The sequence below is a fragment of the Dicentrarchus labrax genome, unplaced genomic scaffold, assembly GCF_905237075.1.
Source record: "Dicentrarchus labrax unplaced genomic scaffold, dlabrax2021, whole genome shotgun sequence".
NCBI classification, from domain to species: domain Eukaryota; kingdom Metazoa; phylum Chordata; class Actinopteri; family Moronidae; genus Dicentrarchus; species Dicentrarchus labrax.
The window spans coordinates 20,477,833-20,499,311 of record NW_026136720.1 but is presented as its reverse complement, the minus strand read 5'-3'; the positions used below and the strand labels follow the sequence as shown (position 1 = coordinate 20,499,311).

The following is a 21,479-nucleotide window of genomic DNA, read 5'->3' as shown; positions in this document are numbered from 1 at the left end:
CTCAAACTGTCAAATAAATATAGTGCAGTAAAAAAATACAGAAATGTAGTTGAAAAGAAGTATAAAGTGTCATGAAAAGGAAATACTAAAGTAAAGTACAAGTACATCAAAGTATTATTTTAGTTTACATTCCACCTACTACTACTAATTATTATCATTATATAATTATACTGATGATAATAATAGTAATCATAATTATTAATTTATTCCCCTTCTACTTTCTTAATAATCATCATTATCACCATCTTCTGAAGCCTGGTTACATAAAGTGTCCCCTGTAATCCGCGTTGTAGGCTATAACCAGTCTCTCCTGTTGGGGGCAGTGCTGAGCCAGTTTCTCCTCTTTCAAAGAATATAAAGGAGCGGATGAAAAAAAAAAAAAAAGCGAACTTGCCTTCAATTGTCCAAGCCTCACGTCATGGAAAGAGTTACTTTGTTGCAGCGCGCACGGGAGTAAACCCAGAGAAATGGCCCTGACCCGTGCTGTGTGTTGATATTTTGTAGGAGGACATTGTGTGCTGCCGGATTCTGCTTTTTTTTCTCACATTCAAAGGATCGAGTGAAGATGCGCAGGAACCTGTTTACAAGGAAAACGCAGCAAGTTTCAGTCTGAGGGAATGCGGTCTTAAACTGCACAGGGATACCATTACTCATCCCTCTGTTTTTCTTCCCGGCAGGCCACTTTGTCTTGGAAATATCTTCATCGAGGATCGTTTTTTATTAAGAATCAAGTGTCTGTTAAGTGATCAACGCCAGGTTACTGTGCAATTTTCAGAGGATTAAAAACCACCGTCGCTGCTTTTGGAGGAGCTCGTTGGCGTAAACACTTTTGTTTTTGAACCTGTTTTTGTTTTATGATGTGAAAGGAGGTAAAGAGTTTGTTATGAGAGAGAGTTGTTGTGTTGTAGAGCCTTTATAGCCGAAAGTTATTGTTAGACTGTTAGGCATAATAGATAATAAGACAATAGAGCGACAGTCTCAATGGGCTGAGGATGCTAGTGGTCACAGTAGGCATATCTTAGACTTTTTCTGTTGGCTGATAGGAGTATTAGGTTTGCGCAACTGTTGACTTCTTCTGTGTTTACTAAGTGTCAGATCATTAAATTTACATCCTGCGCTGTTGCACACCTCATCCCACAGCTGCCATGTCATTTGAGATGAGTTTAAATATTACAGTGAGCTAGTGTCAGATGTTTCCAGTACAGCATGCATCAAGACAGTAGCATCAGTATAATCTAGGCACTATGGGTATGTAGAATTTGTTGCTTTAGGACCCACTGGAGTATCAAGATGTCAGTGAAAGCCAAAGCAATCTACACTTTTCAAAGTGAAAACAAAGAGGAGATCAGCATCCAGGAGAATGAGGAACTGGTTATCTTCGACGAGAACTCAGTGGACGGCTGGTTCCAGGGGGAGAACAGCCGAGGGGAGAGGGGTCTCTTCCCTGCATCCTATGTGGAAATTATTCGCACTCGCTCAAACTCCAACGTGACTGACTGCTCCATAAGCCCGGCAGGATCTTTAGGAAATGACTCCTCCTATTTCCCCTCAACCCCAAACACCCCTCTTCATTTGCAACAGGGTTACTATGACGACGACGACGATGACTGGGACGACTGGGATGACAGATCCACAGTGGTGGACGATGGCGACCACACTAGGAGCCCCGGGGCCAATGGACATGCCCATCAGAGCCCGTTGTCAAACAACCCCAATGTGCACTACCGGAGCAAACCACACATGGAGAGACAGGACAGCATCTCCAGCTCGAGGAAAGGCAGTATGGTGGGCAGGAACTTGAACAGATTTTCCAGCTTTGTCCGTTCAGGGGTCGAAGCGTTTGTGTTGGGGGATGTACCCATGATGGCAAAGATAGCTGAGTCATACACCATTGAGATGGGTCCCATGGGGCCCCTGTGGAAGGATAGCCCACAGCCTTTCTCCTGCTCCATTGAAGACCCCACTAAGCAGACAAAGTTCAAGGGCATCAAGACGTACATTTCGTACCGGGTGACGCCGAGCCACACAGGGCGTCCTGTCTACAGGCGCTACAAACACTTTGACTGGCTGTACAACCGCTTACTGCACAAGTTCACTGTGATCTCCGTGCCTCACTTGCCTGAGAAGCAGGCCACGGGGCGATTTGAGGAAGATTTCATTGAGAAGCGTAAGAGGCGACTGATACTGTGGATGAACCACATGACCAGTCACCCAGTCCTCTCCCAGTATGAAGGCTTCGAGCACTTTCTGATGTGTGCTGATGACAAACAGTGGAAACTGGGCAAGAGACGGGCTGAGAAGGACGAAATGGTGGGTGCCCATTTCATGCTGACCCTCCAGATCCCTAACGAGCACCAGGACCTTCAGGATGTAGAGGAGCGGATCGACTCCTTCAAATCCTTTGCTAAGAAAATGGATGACAGCGTGATGCAACTCACACATGTTGCTTCGGAGCTGGTTCGTAAGCACCTGGGTGGGTTCAGGAAGGAGTTCCAGCGGCTGGGAAATGCCTTCCAGTCTATCAGCCAGGCGTTCGCGCTGGAGCCTCCTCACAGCTCAGAGACCTTCAACAACGCCATCTCCCATACAGGCCGCACCTATGAGAACATTGGAGAGATGTTCGCAGAGCAACCTAAGTATGACCTCTTCCATATGCTGGACAAGCTGTCGCTCTACCAAGGCCTGCTCGCCAACTTCCCCGACATTATTCATCTACAGAAAGGTAAAATCATCCGCAAATAGTTTCAGTGTGTGAGACATTTCTCTGATGTGCTTGTGCGTGCAAACTCTGTTAAAGGGAAATTACAAATGTAACAATAGTAAAAAATGTTAATGATGATACATTATCATTATCAAACATGTTTGGATGTATCCTTAGCCTCCCATCCAGTTACATTCCTGCAGTTTCATTCATATTTGAACTCAATGACCGCTCCTGATTAGAAATTTTTCCAGCCATCAGCCTTCATAATGGGCTTTTTATATCACAGTTTATCACCGGATATATCACTAAGTTGAAGGGAGAAAGCTTTTAAAGGTTCTTGATTTGTTTTTATGATTTTATTAAGGTTTTAAATTTCTTTTTAACACAGTACAGACACAGATAACAAACTCTTTACAAAAGGTATATAAAATGTCTAAGTGGTCCCATACATTGTAGTTTTGGTATGCCAGACTTTCCAAGTATTGCATTCCAAGTAACATATAGGCCCATTGTGCTGCCACTCTAAGCCGGGGTCAATCCTTTTCCCCCCAAACTTAGATATACAATATTTTTTTCCGACCGATCAGTACTTCTATAAGACAACATGTCCATATTAGACGGCGACTTTACCAACTCCAGTAAACCAGTCCTGAAAGGCTCCCTGGTGTCTCTCACAACCACAAATCTAAATCCAATCAGACACACTACAGTGGGCGACTTGTAGAGGATCACCCAGAATTTACAGCTATGGCTTGAAATCAAAATTGTCCTCAGAAATGTCTGTAATACAACCATGCATGGCTACAAATAGTCTTGAAAGGGCACTTGAAACTTTGTAACAAGTGATATTCTGTATCAGGTTGTCAGCAGCAGCTACACTGGGAACTAGTTGCAAAAGCTTCTGTAGTAGTCATAGAATAATACACAGTGTCTGCTAATGGGAACAAACTATGCTGATGGCCGGTGATCATGTTTTCTTCCTCAGTCTGTGCTATTTATTTAGTTATGGATGACAGATTAGGTCAGGTTTTGCCTCCAGCATCTCCCCTCCCCTTATCACAGACACACACACACACAGACATACACCATATGATATACCCAAGAATGAAACATAGTATTTGTATGTTTTATGTGGTCAATCTGAGATGAATATTAGGTCAAAGTCTTTGCCTGCAGCAACTGATGTCCTTTGCCCCACCTCCTTGACCAAACCAGACACACACACCCACATACTACCACATTCTTTCGGTTTAACAAATACTTTCTTTACAATAATGGACTTTGACAACCAGTGCAAACAGGCCTTTAAAGAGAAAGTGGTGGAGTATTAGACAAATGCTTTATTTGTCACTTTCTAGGTGTTTATGTACTGGTTTGATTATTAGATTAATCATTTTGGTGGGCTAGTAGAAGTGGAGTGCTTTTATTGTGGTAGTTCACCTTAGATTCACCTGCGTACTGTTTCAAGCTTGATGAGACAAACAGGCACGAGCTTTGTTGTAGTGTAATATTACAACCAACAGCCATCACGTGACAAGGACACCTGAGTAACAAAGGCAGGGACTGGCTTATGGACTGGGATTTAAGAATAAGTGATATGTCATCAGGTTATCTTGGCCTTAGTGACCTTTGGACTTCCTCAGTATTTCGGTTAATTCTGTAGGTTCAAAATATAATTAAATACCTGTTGAAGTGATCAAACAGTGGCAGATTTACACAGTTCACAGTAGGATAGGATCCTTGAAATCCTTGTTTTTTAAATTTATTTTGGTGACATCCTAAGGGCTCAGCAGTCACTTCTGTGGTCTTTTAATTTGGCAATTCTCTGAGACAACTTGTTGACATCTTCATCCTTCCAATGGTTGTATCATCAAGTAATACTGTATATTGATACTACCCATTTGATCTTTTATTAACTCCAAATATTCTTCAGATGCAAAAGTTTCTATTAACTGGCAAAAAATGTAAATAATGATTACCTTTCACATATAAATGTGGCAAAAATACTCACAGCTGTAAATGGCCACAGTGGCAAGTGATGCTCTAAGCAGCTAATGATTTATTGCTTATATTTGTTGAAAACCACCATTGCTTATTTTACTCTCTGTTTAATCAGTGACTTTATTTACCTAACATGATAAAGCATGCCGTTGTCCTGTAATGGTCATATTACTGATTTGAATACTCCATCACTGTCGTATATGTGATGGCTGATTTTCATAAACCCTACAGTAAAATATTAGTCTGCACTGCAACTCTGGCTTTTTTCTGTGGTTATCCTTGGTGCAAGACAGTCAGAGCACTGGCATATCAGCAGTCTGTGTCAGCTCTCAAACAAAAAACCGTATCAGTTGATTGGAGTTAGTTGAGGGGGAAGGAAAGGGCTGCTACCAGTGAGTTATTATCTCCTTCAAACAGCTGGCAGTGATTATCAAAGTTATTCATGATAAAGTTCAGCTAGTTACATTTAGTCACTCCACCCTAGAATAAATGAGAAAAACAAAGCCATCTGAATGATATTAAAAGGTGAGTCCACCCAAATCAAAATGGTGGTGTCAGGCCATGCAAATAGTTGATAAATTAATAATAGGTTTCATATGCCGACGTTTTGAGATATCTGGCTATGAAATGTTATTTTTAAATGCTTGGAGCATCACCAGGGGTGAAAAATATGTCTCTCTGTAATAAGGGTGAACTGACCACACACTATAAAATAAAAAATAATGTGTACTTCCTCTTACAAATGAAAAGTTAAGCTCATAAGCAGTAACACAGTCCTGCTTAATTCAGGTTCCTAATGTTAGCTAATGTTGCCAAACTTTAGCTGGATATTGATTATTGCTGTGTAACTGACTATTATAGTCTTTAATGACCAGTGTGTAGGAATTAGTGGCATCTAGTGATGAAGTTGCAGATTGCAATCAACTGAATACTGCTTGCCTTCCAAGCGTGTGGCCACAAAACTGTGTTTGGCTTGTCCATTCTGGGCTACTGTAGAAACATGGTGGTTCAACATGGAAGATAAAGCAGCTCATTCTAAAGTAACCAAAAAAATTCTTATTTTAAGGTGATTATACACAAATGAAAACACACCTATGAATATAATCTTCCATTTCTGCCAGGAGAGCCTCCTTAATGTTACACAAGTATGCAGGTATTTCAGTGGTTTTCTTTTACAATCATGTTTGGTAGTTTTATTAACACCAAGGGATTTTTTTACTGAAGAAATTATATATATTTTTTCTAGAATTGCTCTATTTTGTAGAATCATTAAAAAGATGATCAAATATATTGTTTGTACAGGCCAAACGAATGCTTTTCGGACGAAATTGTGCCTATGAAATGGATTACAGAGTAATTGTTTGAACATATATTTTTGTTTTTGAAGCTTATCTATGCTCTATTTTAGCCTGTATACAGTTGTCAAGAGTAGGTCTGTGTATCAAATACTTGACTTTGTCTTAAATTTGGCATCTGAGGCTGAGAATTGATATTAGTTTCATGTTTGTACAATAAATATGAACCTGGAGCCAGGAGACAGTTAGCTTAGCTTAGCATAAAGACTGGGAGCAACAACATCTGCCATCTGTGTGCAGTAACTTTGTGGAGTCTTGTTGTCATTGTGAGGTTGCCCGGTACCCACTGGAGACTCCGTAAGGTATTGAAAAAAAGGGTAGTTCTGGTAACGGTGCAAAAAGTAGAATAAAATAGCCTCAATACTGTGCAGGGTGAGGTTGTGCAGCAATGTTTTTGTGCAGGCAGAGACCTTTTCCCTGTGCTGAGTCTTCCCTGCCGGTCCAGATAACTCCCCTTGATGTGACTTGTGTTCTGCTGAACCAGATACAGCTGTGGCAACACTCAGAACACACAGAACTGAGGTCAACCTTTTCCGGTGCACTCCTCCTCCTCCTCTTCATCCCCTCATTGCTTCTTTCCTGCCTGACTCTCGTCTTCGCTGAGGTCTATAGGAGCTGTTTTTTAACTGTGATCCTGGTGAGCATATGAACTGCAGGAATGTTAACTGTCTTTGAGATGTGGTGTTGGGCAGCGACTGCATGTGGCCCGGATAAAATGGATGTAGGGAGGAAAAGGTTTTGGCTATTGTCAGAAAAATGTCAGGGTGTGCTGCATACATGTCTTTTCCCCATTTTCTATATCCTGTTTTGGCTTTTATTCAACAGATCCTTGAGTCTCTTCTCTTTTGGCCTCTGCCGTTGCTCAATCTGCAAATCAGAAATGCTTCACCTCTGTTTCTTATCCCCTTCACGTCTTCTTCTTTTCATCTTTTCTCCTCCCGATTCCCCCTAAAGACATCAATATCAAAACTGTCTGTCTGGGTCGCTGTCCTGGTTTTAATAATGGAGAAAGTAAAGCTTGTCTGGTCAAAAGACTTGGACTCCTAACAGTGCACTGCCGTACTTTGAACCTCTGCCAAAACTAATCCCATTGTTAGACATTGATCTCATTTGAATATAATTGAAAGTCTTGATCTGAAGGGTTAATAACATTGCGTTGCAAAAGAATAAAGGGCCTTTGAGGCTTTAGTGTGAGAGGCAGATGTGAGCACTGCCAGCTACAACCGCACTGCCTGTTACAATTAATTGTTTGTTGGTAATCCTGGTCACTGAAATTTATTGTGGTTCTCGTGACAAAATAGTACTTGTTTTGAATTATTGTACATAATCATAAAGTGAGCTGGTCTGGTATCAATCTGGTGTTAAATATGAAATGTGTGTTCTATGGAAGGAAGGTTACATTGACTGCGATTGTAAAAGGTATTCCTGAGAGTAAAGCAGATATCATGTTCTGTGTTTTTGTACCTGACAACAACTGATTCACTTATCTGAGCTACTGAAGCTTTGAATCAACACAAAAGGGCACACAATGGAGTGAAACCAACCCGCCCCGTTGTGTGCGTATCTGTCCAATCTAATCTGATCATATGTTGTGTAAGATGAAGTCTGAGGCGTTGGCTCTGTCTGGGGTCTGGATCTGCATTACCTGGGTCCCCAGAATAACGTACTGTGGAAAGTAAGGCAGCCATTTCTGTTAAATTCTTGTGGACAAACAAAAACAGTGATGAATTTCAACACTGAATTGAACTTCAAATTGTGGGTTAGGTCACACTGGAACAATTGCAGTTTTAAATCTTGAAGTACAAGGTTTAAAATGACATAAACCCAAAACAAAAGTCATGACAAATGTACTGTGGTAATCTTCAGTGCAATTTTCAAAATAATGCTCCAGACTTAAGCTGTTCTCCCTTTATCTTTTTTTTTTTGGCATTTAGATTATTCAAACGCATAGAAAGTGTGGTGTTTCTTGTCCCAATGGCTGATAGTGGGATAAAACCTTTTGTGACCCACACCAGAGCAGAGCATTATTCAGTTTGAGAATGAGCTATCTCCCCTGGGATGCCAGCCAGACTTAATCTGGACAAGAGGTTAGTCTTGTCCATATGGCAACACATTACAAAACCACATGCAGGCTCTATCAGTTTGAGGGAAAATACATTTTATTGCCAGTTCCAAGGAAATGTGTGTGCCCAATGCACACCGGTAACAGTTGTCTCACATCAAGTTTTGGGATTGTCATAGACAGTTCTTAGTATTGTTTAATTTTTCGAAGTGCTGACCAGGAGCTTGAGGCGTTTTTATATTGTTTGACAAACATGTTAGAGATTAAAATTCCATACTCTGGTTACAACACACAAGAAAATACTGCACTGTCAGCAGGTAGGCAAACCTCAATCTGTGAAACCAGGCTTGGGTTTCAGGAGCGTGCAGTGGCCCAGTTAGGACACCGTTTGAACATTGATCGTATGGTATTTTGTTGGCTACAGTCCCCTTTGCTGACTGTGGTGACTCCTGTTTGCTTACTCATAAATCTTGACAAAGGCTGTGTGTCTTCACACACACTGTCTATCCTCATGCTTCTACATTCCTGTCTGTGTTGGCCCGGTGCACTGTTGTTTCACACTGAAGGAGATTACAGATGTCTCCAAGAACTCGGTTTTTACCACCGCCGCCTCCCTCTTTCTCTCAAAGAACAGCAGATTTTGTGCTTAAGTGGCATTAGACTGAAAAGGGCATGAGGTAAGAGAGGAGTTAGCATATCTCAGAAACGCTCCACATAATGTTTTTAATATTCTGCCTCTCTAATGAGAATATCTTAAAATTCACTTAACATTCGAACCATAACATTTGCCTTTCAGTGTACAGCCCAGTCTAATACACCACCACTTACTATGACCTCAGAACAGAGTTGAACACCTCTTTAACACTGTGTCAACAAAAAGTGAACATTCTTCACAAAGAGTCTGCAACTCAGAGTATCAGTGGTAGCTTGCTAGCCTGGCTGACTTCTTCTGTAGCTATTAAGGCCATGTTCATACAAACAATAGGTTAAGAGTTTCACTGAGACTACTGCATTGGCACTGGGGTTGTGCCAGGCTGAACCTCGCTCAATCATTCGGCACTCACTGCATCAGCCAAGTGCTCATTCCTGGTAGGGCTGGAGGCATTTTAATGTCCTTAAGCTCATTGTTTTGGTTTTTACGACACACAACTTTACTTTTTTGTTGTCACTGCTCTCTTGTCTCTGTTTTCTGGTGAGTCAGGCAGCCATTTTCAGTAAAAAAAAAATAAAGCTGTGATAAAGCCTCTGTATGCTTTTATATGGCGATGCATGACACTGTGCTTTTCGCTTTTTAGCCCAAGCAGCCCAAAAATAAATTAATGCTGCTTAATTGCAGTGCTGTTTTTAGTCTAAACGCCTGTAAAGCATAACATGGTTGTTTAGTTCTTAGCACTATCGCATCACAGCTGGAGCAGCCAGCTGGAAGCTTCCTGTGTGGAGTTTGCATGATCTCTCTGGCCTGAAGAAATGCAGTTTGGGTTACTTGGAAAACCTGAAGATGGCTGTAGATGTGAATTTGTTTGTCTATGACAGACTGGCCACCTGTGCTGTTGACCGTTGCATACAGGAAGATACTTCCCTCTCTGTTGATCCTTAAAAGGAAAATGGCTTTAGAAGTTGACTCTCCCAGTCCTTGCATTATCATGAATAAATGGAAAACAGAAGTCATTGCCATCTGTATTTGTTCATGTTTTGATCAGATCCGTGTTTGGCATCGTGTTCACCGTTTAGCTCATAGATTAATGGGTTTTCTGGCTCCATCCATTGAACTAAAGTACAGCTAATGTAACCCAAAACTAAAGCACCATGTTCTTTGTCCTGGTCTTGCTGCAAGTGTCAAAGTGAAAGAAGCTTGTCATTCTGTCAGAGAGATTCTGTAGCTGTAGTCACGGTAACGCTGGCATAATGATTGTAGTTGGCATGGACACGCCGTTAGTCAGAGGAGAGCATTGTTAGCTGTGCATTATCTGGTCCTTTCTTGTGTCATGATGTTGTGTGAGAGAGCAATCATAGAAGCCAGGACACTGGAAAAGCATTGTCTTTGATTTGGAAGGACATGTTAGTTGAGGTTAGATATCCACATTGCTCGGATGGGTTGATTGTGTCGACAAGGACGGATAACATTCTGATCATAGGAACATCTTTCATCATAGGAATATCTATTCTTTTTTGCTGTCTCTGTGAAGCCATTGCAATACTTCATTCATTTGTCATTAGATAAAAGTTACAGAGCAAACAAACAGAGGAACTAATACATCTGTTTCATAACAAAAATGGCTATAAATTAATTTAATGTCACAATCAGAAACAGAACATAAAGCCTTAAGACCCTGAGGGATTTCAGGAGATCACAACTCTTATATTAAGTTAACAATAAGCTATACAAAGGAATTATGATGTCACTGTTAATGTTTGACTTGATTTGTGATGACATAACAGATTTTCTTTTAATGTCTGAACTTTGTGAGAGTGGCTTGAGTTTGAAATGTTAAAAACTCATAACAAAGCAGGTCATTTAGTCCCAAATGGCGGCTGAATATCCCCTATTTATGTCTACATCCAGTCCAAGTTTTGATTTGATTGTGACAACACCCTTTTTTCTTCCTACAAATGTAAGAAACCCGAGAAGGGATGAATTGAATCTGAGGAATGGTGTGAGATAAACATGGGGCTGTTTGCAGTGGTAATGAATTATACTTCCAGATCGGTGCTCTGCATATCCTTTTTAATAAACAAATACAATACATCTTGAGAGGAACATGTTTGACACGAGCGTGGATTTATAACGCCATCTGTGTGAAAGTCAAGTATATTATCATTTCAGATCTGATTCTCTCATATTTAAAAAAACAACATCTGTTTGACATCTTTTTGCATGGCTTCAATTAAGTACTTCAGTTTGAACTTTGTGTCTTATTTTGTGAGTGCAACAGTCGTCATGGTCAAAGAAGTAGTGGATGCGCACAAACTAATATGGAGTGTACACAGGAAGTTGCCCTGTCACAGATTGAACATTTCTGGTAACTAATTCCCCGTACAGGATAGAGAGGGTGGTTCTGTTTTGGACATTCCTCATCCCTGAAGTAAGAAAGAATCCAAGAATTGGAAATATTTGTTTCAGTATCCCGTTGAGAAATGGACAAAAGATATTTAAGATGGCTCAAACTGGTTGAGCACATTCCATCTCAGGACATACGCTCAGCTCTGTTTTTATCTGTGTATCTGATTGGCTGCTGTAAACACTATTACTGTTGGCTTATTCAGCAGGGGGCTTTTTCATGTTTGTGTGTCTCTGATGCTTTTAAGGCCGACTTTAAACACTGGCAGATATGGCTGAGTCCATTTAACCCTTTCATGCATTCTTGAATCGGTGAATCAGTTTTTCTTCTCCAAAACGTCCTTCCTCTCTCTTTTCAGCTCTTTTGGACATGTGTGTTTCCTGTCTTTTTCCTTCCTTTCCTTTTCTCCTTTCCTCTTCTCCATCAAAATGCATTTACATTGATCAGCAAAATCTGTTAATTTTAAGTTCACTGTTGACATGTAAAATCTGTGCTGTTTTGACAGTGCTGAATCCAACATTAAGGAAATTTATTTAACCCGTGCCAAAGGTTACAAACAGTTATGACAGTCAATTATACAAATATGTCTTTTAAGTTAACTGTGTGTACTTATTTTCCAATTAGAGACCAAGCCAACAAGCTAGTTAAACTGATAATTAATGCCAGTTAATTGACAGTGAGTCAGAAATCTGGTTAGCTTGGTCTCTATGGAATAATAACTTCTCGTTGTTAATAGAGTTGCAGGGAAGTTAGCCTCACCCTGGTTCCATCAACAAAAAGCCTATGGGATTTTCCCACTGGATTTCAGGAGATTATTGCAGAAAAGAAGCTCTGTGACAAACAGGTTTATCAGACAAGTGTAAATACATTACCTACAATGAGTTTTGCTTGTTATAATGAAAGTAATGTGAATATTTCTGGCTGCTGAATGTAAGCTAGTTTCCTCCATGATTACAAAAATGAATCCAAGGATGTGATTGTAGGCTATTTCAAATTAGTGGGGATTGCCAACAAAAGTAACATTGTAACTAATTATTTTTGAGGAGGGAAATGTATTTGTAATTAGTTACACTGCTAGTTACTGGGAAAAGTAATATTACTTAAATATTATTACTAGTAATAATTTACTGCCCAACACTGGAAGAATAAGGGACACCTTGCCAGTGGTCTCATGCATGGGGGATACAAATCAAGTGAGGTCTGGGCATTGTGCTTTTTATGCCTCTATTTCCTGAGTGCTCTCTGCTACGCTAAACGTAAATGTAAAGGAAATAGAAAGTCAATAAGATTAAAGAACAGTTGCATCATTTATATTAAAGGCAACAAAAACAGAATGATTCTTATTTTCAGGTTAAAACACACTTGTGCATATTATATTCCATTTCTGGCATTAGATCCTCCTATTTGTTACACACTGGAGCTTTAAGACACGTCGCCTAAAGGCTTCAAAATTCACAAGTGGGCTATTTACTGAGGTAGCCTATTGCATGTCGTAGATTACGGACCGTATTTCAGGCACTTAACCAAAAACCCACTGACTTTGATACAATTGAACAGGAAGTGCAAACATTTCCGGGTGTTAGGACTCATTCCTCACTCATATTTGTATCAATGACAACTTATTATCCTATTAGAGACCAAGCTAACAACTGACAGTGCCAATGCCAGGTAACTGACAGTTAGCAAAGTAACTGTCACATTAGCTAGCTCTCCTAGCTAAGCTTTTTTGCCTCTGTAACTTATTACTGAATTCAATTTCATACAGCCCTGACAAGACAAGATAGCTAAAGTGACTGACTAGCGCCAGCATGTTTTTGGACTTGGTACAATGTTAGCTCACTAGCTCAAAAGCTAACCCTGTGCGTTCCCTACGTCAGCTCGCCTCCAGCACTGCCTGTTTCACATAGGGTAACATCTCGTGTGCCACTTTCTAGTCTCTTTTTTGTTGTTGCTGCTACTTTCATGCACATTTTTTGAGAGGGCAACAGAGAACAAATATCCCATCAGTTCACAGTGGTGCTTGACACAGACGTCAACCTCTCTCTCCACACACACACACACACACACACACACACACACACACACAGGGCCCTTTACTATTGGTCAGTGTTTTGTGGTGACAAGCCTCATTTGTCCCCATTTGTTTACTTGTCTGTTCGGTGTGAACAACATCCACTAATCTTACTCAGTCACGTTAGCTCTTCCTGTGTTTGAATTCTTTAAACCAAATTCACAGATTGGTTTATTTAACAGTGCAGTGATGAGTCATTCCGATTACACAATTTTGTAATGGAATACTACACCTCTTGTCAGTATTTGGGCATTAAAGCAGTTCAAGCGGTGTTTCCCATTAATTACCTAGACTCAAAAATATTTGGACTTTGTTTTTCAGCTTACTGGGTACTCTTCCTTCCTTCTTCCCAAAGAAACCCATTAAATATCAAACAGTTGATACTATTATATACGCCACCTATAAGCCTATGTTATGTTAGGTTGAGTACACAAAGGGGCCTCATCTGAAGAGGCTTCACTTCATTTTAATGATGCCTGGTCCCAGATGAGAATGAGTTAAAATTAGACACACTTGTCTTAAAACAGCTGTCTGCTAATGTTTGGATCTTAAAAGAATCTGCAGTCTGTGGAGAAAAATAACGCTGGCTTTGCTAAAAAGACACTCAGTCATAGGAAATTGGCAAATGCCGTCACCACTAATAGCGTATATAAATACAAGCACGCAGGCACCCCTCATTCTGTAAACAAATATCTTAAGACATCTTAAAGACGGACTTCCGTTCTCAGATTTCAAGTATTTGTCAAACGAGCAGAAGATTGATGTGGCTGTAGAGAAGTGCTGAACTTCCTGAATTCATCCCGCTGTGAGCTCGGGCCCAAGGAGGGTTGTGGGAATGGGGAATTCAGCAGAGGCCTGAGTTCAGTCGTCTAAGAGGGTTGAGGTTAATCTCAGCCGTCCTCATTCCTTGTCTCTTTGTCTCACACATACTGTATGACTTATTAAACTAGACAGTGTATCTGCAGGTCTTGTCTTAAAAAGCCTTGTCAGGGCATGTCACCCACAGCTAAACGCTGGGTTGTTCTAACTGTGGATTGTACTGCAGGAGGCTGTTCAATCCAGGTTGTGTTGATTTCATTCGTTATATAGGAACAATTTTTATTTTTGCTTTAAAGTACTACTGACACCAAGGCCATATTGCCCCCAACGGTTTTCCATCATACTTCCATACTTTTGCATGTGTGGTCATCAAACAGGTATTAAATTGCATTCTGTGTGGCATAGAAAAGTCTTAAATATAACTCTATAACTCAGCAGAACGGCTGTTTTTCCCTCCCTTGCACAATGTTGTCTTTTTCTTGTTCTTTTCTTTTCTGTCCTCTCTTCTCACCCCTTCTCAATCTCTTATATCTATCCAGCACAGACCCATGAAGCTGTCACATATGAAAGAGTTAAATTCTGTCTTTGGCCACAGCCATAAAACATGCGGTAGCCAGTCTGGTTGGGCAAGATAAACAAATCTGGTGACTTTCCAGACCACTGGCCTCGTATCATAGAGCATTTGTTAACTGGGGAAAAAGAGACAGAAAGCCTAAAGTAGAAAAGAGGGATTGTTTTTTTTAGAATAGTAGGAAACTTACACAGCTTTGCTTTTTATTTGTCACATTTTTTTGCTTTTATTTTGCGGCTGCAATGGTATAGCTATAGATATAGATTCACGTCAGAGTGCAGATTTAGCTATGAGGAAGAGCACATCAAAGCTTTCTTTGTGATGAGATTTTGCATTAGCTGATCCAAAAATGTTGATTCAACCCCCAGTTCTTCCCAGCCTCACACACATACACACAACCGCGAGTGCCTTTCCTTTATGTCGCACAGGCATGCTATCTGGTGATGCATATTCTCCTCTCATGTGGAAAACAGAATACATGAATGTAGGTCAGCGCCACAGACTGTAGTCCACACGCCTCCTCGCTGGAACAGACTGGAAGTGCTGTTCATGCTTTCCCAGACTTCTGCCAAGAATTCCATACAAAATCGAGGGCTGCATTAACTCATAGATAGAGTTAATGGATAAAACCTGTACACTGCAGCAGATGCATTAAAGACAGAGCAAGTAGCTTGTCCAGACTAGTCCTGCTAACTAGCTTGTTTGCATAATGTCTGACTAAGATCAGTCTTCTTCCTGGTTTCGGGCTCAGCTCGTGTGAGATTGAGACGAACTCAGTAATCTGACGGGAAATGCAGTGTGGCGACATGCCATTAGGCTGCCATGTTCTTCACTTGGAAAATGATGTCATGGGAGTCTGGGTGAATGTGGTTGCAACTTGTTCACATTATCTGAAACTAGACGTTTGGTATGCAGTGAAACAGAAAGTAATTGTGTGGTGTGTTCCCTGCTTCACCTATAAAGTGTACAGCTTTGCAGTAGTTAATTTCTGGGGGAAAAGTTACGATGTTGGTCTTTACTGCTGAGATGTTGGCATAACATTACTGCAGCAGTTATTTCATATATCACAATGTATATAGACCCACCCAAAGAGCAGTTAAAATCTGGGACTGTTTTTAGACTATATTTAACTTTTACTACAACTTATTATTTTTATCCTTTTATCAGAAACACGGTTTACAACCTTTCAGTGACGTACTCTTCCAGTTTTTACATTGTCTAAAAATATAGTGACTATTTAGTTGACAATGACATTAAAAGATCAGTCCAACCAAATACAAAAACCCGTCATTCAGATAGTTGGTTGCAATGGCCCAATACAGTGAGGGTATCCAGTGGACATTTGTTTGTGTTTCTCATACCATACATACAAATGAACTGTTCCTTTGGATAATCCTTTTTCAAATGTTTGTTTAGGCACTATATTTTGGTAGAATCAGAATCAGAATCAGAAATACTGTAATGATCCCAGGGGGAAATTATTTGTTCTATGGATTATTCAGAACAACCATCGCATTGTGTTTCTGTAGCAAGATGTTGCAACTTTTAGATGCCGTGAGCATCCCAAAGAAACAAACAACTGGGATAGCGGCAGAAATCTTACGAGAGGAAACCCCCAAAACCTAAGAAATAAAACCAAAAGTATCTGCATGGCCTAGGCTAGACCACTATGCGTAAGTGATAAAATATGTTTTTGTTGTTTTTGGGTGGTGGCAGAAACCTCAGAGATGGATATCTCAAAAACTGGGTAAATAAAATGGAACGATTACACATTACCACGTACCACTAGAGGTAAACGAGAACCTGTGTTTGTTTCTTGTCATTTGGGTGAACTGAACTTTAACGTGTAGCTTTCTGTTTGGTTTCTGACCAGCCTTCTGTTTTTAAAATAATATAACTCTTCATCTTAACCCAGGTGCCTTTGCCAAGGTGAAGGAGAGCCAGCGGATGAGCGACGAGGGGAAGATGGATCAGGACGAGGCCGACGGCATTAGGAAACGTTGCCGAACGGTTGGGTTTGCCCTCCAGGCAGAGATGAGCTACTTCCATCAGCGGCGAGAGGTGGACTTCAAAGACATGATGCAGGCCTACCTCAGGGAGCAGATAGCCTTTTACCAGCGTGTTGTCCAGCAACTGGAGCGCACCCTGCGTATGTACGACTGTCTGTAAAGATACCAAACTGCTGCCTGGTTCAAGATGCCAAAAAACAGCCAAGAGAATGAGAGGAAGATCCAAGTCTTGACTCTTTTATCAAGGCGTTTTGTGATGGTCACGTTTGATTCAGTTTGAAAGGACTTGTGAGATGAAGCAGTAGTTACTGGAAAGACATACAAAGCCAGTTAGTCTTTCACTTTGATGGATTCAAAGTCACATGTTTTTTTATTTTAAAGACCTACTGTACCGTTTATCTCTGAAATACACATCACACATAGGCAATGTCACAGCATATTGTTTATTTTACATAATTTAAGGTGTTTGTAACATTAAAATAAGAATATAGGTTTCAAAATCATAGCGGATCTATTAGTTGATTGTTATTTAGTGTAACACGCCATGAAACGGGTTCTGTTTTTAAAATTGTCCCCTTCTCTCCATCATTATGCACTTTGGCTTCTGCTGGGACTGATTTATGTTGCTTCCAAAATGTACATTTATACACAAAAAAAACCATAATATTCTGGTTAATTTACCAACATCTCATAAACATTCCAGGTGATTTTTCTCATCAGACCATGATAAGACCAAACAAGTGCACTGTATGCTAAAGTGGAAAGTCACCATCATCCTGTTGAGTGCTCATCTTGCTCGGGTGGTCACTGCTTCGAAAGTCACGTCAGTTTCCCTGATGTCTCTTAGTATGAGTCACAGATGTCTGCCTTAACTTTGCACCGTGTGGAAGACTCACTAATAACTATGTAATTCAGTTAATTAATGTCATTTTCCTACCTTTTTTTCATACAGCAAGTGCCTGCAAGGATCTGAGGCATTATAATGGAATGAAAATATGGTTAAATGAACCATTTGTCTGTAGCATGGCTTGTGTTTTTTATAGGGGACATTTTTTTGTCTTTTTTTTTTTTGTGTTTAGAAACAAGTTTGCACATGTTTTTATATATAGTGGGTCATAGTGTGTGGGGGTCTGTTTATATGTGGATGAGCGAGTGAAATGAGTCGTCTACTGTGCTGATCAATTTCCTTTTCCATGATGGAAAAACACATATATTTTGGTCAACTTGTATGAAAAGTAGTCAGATAGTTGAATTGGATTAACTGGTTGTGTGAGGCTGAACATCAGGCTGAACTTAGCGTTTAAATATTTGTATTGAATCATTTAGCTTACACAAGATCAAATTCTTCCTGTTACCAGAATTTTGTGTTCAATGTAGTCTGGGTAAGAAAAACAAAACGATTTGATGTTCATATCAAGTATTTTAAACACCATCTACTGTAATGCACAAAGAAAAGCACATTAGGCCTATATCGTTCACATTCTCTCGATGCTGTACCCAGAATAACTTAAAAATATAGTTTGATTGGGAAATACGCTTTCTCGCCACTAATTAGATGAGAAGATTGCTCCCACTCTCAGGTCTTCCTTTAAGTATGAAGCTACAGCAGATGGTTAGCTTAGCTTAGCATAAAGACAGAAAACAGTGTGTAAGTGTAAAAATGTCATTTAATGGTTTTATGGGAGTTATGACACTGTTCATTAAATATGCTGGCACATAAACCCCTGTAAAACCACAACTTACACTTGGTGCTGGTAAGCAGATTTTGTAACCTTTAAAGGGAGCCAAGCTAGCTGTTTCCCCCTAATATGCTAAGCTAACCAGCTGTCAGCTAAAGCTTTAAATGAATCCTGCAGACATGAGAGACGTATCAGTCTTCTTTAACTTTTCCTTTAATAATAATACTACATATACCTTGTGCTCTTATTCCATAGTGTCATTTTGTACATTTAGTTTTTCCACACTCAGCGAGATTCGCGTGACCATGAGGATTCGGGTCCCACTCTCCACTATTTGAGTGAGTGTTTGTCACTAAGTAGAAGCTGTTGCAGTAACATTACTCATCCTGTTTAACGAGAAAAAAGTTTCATGGCAACTTGCGGTTTGACGAGACTATCTTTAGCGTTGTGTTAACCTTGGGTTTACGTGGAGTCTGCGTTGCAATTGTAAGCATTACCTCAAGACGTGTAGGGAATGTTTTTGTGAGCTTGACGCGCTTCTCCTCAAGCAGTTCCCAGTGTTCATTTGTCAGCTGTGAGACACTGATTCTTCTGATTTTGATGGAAGAGGGTTAGGTCTCTCAGTGGTGTGTTTGGGTTTTGGATCGAAATGTGAAATGAAAAATCATTTTGTGACGTCTCTGACTGGTGTTTGTGAGTTTCAGAATTTGAAGTTAGAGCCTTATTATGGTTCTCTCAACAAAAAAGTGCTGACTCAGAGTGCAGGTTTCAGTAAACATATGGTATGTGTGTGTGTGTGTGTGTGTGTTTGTGTGTGACTCAGATATGAGTGTTGTATCAGTACTGTCCACATCTGCAGCCTTTAACTCTCTGCTGTCTACATGTGGTGTTGTTTATGTTGTTTTTTTGTTTTTTTTTAACAAACCTTTGCTTTTCATACTATTGCTTTTTTTTTAAATTCTGTCATTTGCACTCATCACAGTTTCTTCAAGACCAAAGAAGTCATACATTTTCTACTGGGCTCCCTTTTTTTTTTCTGTTTGGTTGTAGTGAAATTGAATGTGCTCTCTGGTTTTGTAATTGAATCTGTTCTACTCTGAGGAAAATGTGAAGAGAGCATTTGGAAAAAGTAAAAAAACATTCCACAAAGAAAGTATAAAGGACACCAAAGGCAAAGACAGATTTTGGGCAAAAGAAAGACATGCAAGGTGCAAAAGAAAGAGTGAAAAACCATTGGAAGAAGTGCTTGCAGCCCCAATCAGGTTTCATGGTGACACTTTCGTCTCATGTTCCAAAGCTGCATAATGAGTTAAATGCCAGACATTTCACACAAGTAGCTGTTTCTTAACATGGATGTGTGACCTGGTGAGCTGCAAGAGCGCTCTTTAGTTTCAGTCTCTGAAATAACAGATGGAGGTTTTCAGTAAGTAATTTGTCACTTGATTCAAGGGGACCTAAAAATCTTAATAAAAGTAATGATGGTGATCGTTGACTGTCTTTCTCTTCTTTGCATATTTGTATAACTGTAATATCAGTCAGTAATCATCTGAAGTACCATTTGATACTAAAGCAGCATTTTGAATTGATTTCCATGCACACATTATATCCTGATGTTTTAAGTATTCTGTTTTATATTTAGAACTTTTTATCTTACTGTGAAAAAACAGTACCAAGGAAACACTTATGAAAAACAAGCATCCGTTTACTTTGTTTTCAGTCAAAGTAGGCTGCTGTTGTCATATTCTTACAGTTTTTCCTATCCATGCTCAGTACGTGACAACATTTGCGAACAGGATGTGATGACACATACAAACAGTTTGTCCTGAATATAACTAAAACAAGGACAGCCAGGAGCTGTTATCCACATTTAAACATTTAAACACTCTGACACAGTAATGTTCTAACAAAATAAATTAGACACAAAGAAATATGTGCACATCTTGCCAGAAGTCTGAATAAAGCTGATTTTTTCAAATACTAGGTTTTGGTTGGAGTAGGTATCTGTTAGGTCTATTATCTTTATGTTTTGACCAGAAAACACATTTTACTGTGTTTTTAGCCATGGAAACTCTGTGGCTGGTTTTGGGCTGTTGGATAATTAGTCCCGACTGAAATACCTCAACAACTATTGGATAGATTACTGTGACATTTTGTACAGACATTAATGTCCCTCACAAGATGAAGCCTACTGAGGTTTGTGACCCTGTGACTTTTCCTCCAGTGCTACCATAGAGGTTGACAGTATCTAAGTATGTAATTACTGGATGGATTAAATAAATATAAATATTTAAGGTCCCTCTCTGGACTCTAGGACCCAGAGGATTTGTTCTACTAACTCGTATGACCCTTTCATTTTTCAGTTTTGCAAAACCAATGTTCCCTTTAATTCCCCCAGTTAACTTTAACTCAAAGCACTGGTGTGCCTAAGTACACCCTCACAGAGCCGATAGCATGGCTGCAGAAGCTTTACCTTATTATTTGTATTATATTTATTCTTGTTTAAGTATAGTTATTTAAACTTCTTTAGCTGCATTGATCTGGAGGAAAACTTTGCAAGGAACAGTTGCAGTATAGAAAGTCTTGTCACCCATTCTGATATAAACTTTTAGCCAACTAAAATTTTATTAAAAGTTTCCTGATACATGTGCAGCTCTCCTGCTGAGAGACAGCTGATGAATGCCAAACTATAGCCTAGTACAATATGTTAAAGTGAAGCCTAGGCTTTTCGCTTTAATGCGTTCCACATGTTTCGGAAGCAAACATTTCATTTGGATGGCTCAAATCAACAGCTCTGTTGTTAAAGTGAATTAGGTGTTGGCATAGACCTCATGAATATTAACTCCCTCTTCTGTTTTTAACCAAACAACAGGTGTCTTAACAATATTATCTTGTACCTTTATATTAAGAGTTCCTTTGGGTTGACATATAGTGATGCTAAAGGATCACAGCTGCTCCACAGTCTGTAAAGAACAAAGTGTACGTTACAGATGCACTTGATGACTTGCAATCTTTTAAAAAGTCCAGATGTTTCTGTTTGAACCCAATGCCTGAGTCCGATGGTAATGTTTCAGGCTGTCTCAGGTTTTGGTATGCAACTGGAGGGGCGGGATGATGTCACCTTCATGATATGTGCCAAGAGGAGACATCAT

The 21,479-nt window shown here is 39.9% G+C and overlaps 1 protein-coding gene across 1 annotated transcript; it reads left to right on the top strand.

Annotated features, from left to right (window-relative positions):
- The first annotated feature begins 403 nt into the window (after window positions 1-403).
- On the top strand, window positions 404-19,815 carry snx33 (sorting nexin 33). Its single transcript, XM_051381987.1, has 2 exons — window positions 404-2,722; window positions 16,558-19,815. The coding sequence occupies exons 1-2, from the start codon at window positions 1,291-1,293 to the stop codon at window positions 16,809-16,811; spliced, it is 1,686 nt and encodes a 561-aa protein (XP_051237947.1). The 5' UTR covers window positions 404-1,290; the 3' UTR covers window positions 16,812-19,815.
- The last annotated feature ends 1,664 nt before the right edge of the window (window positions 19,816-21,479 follow it).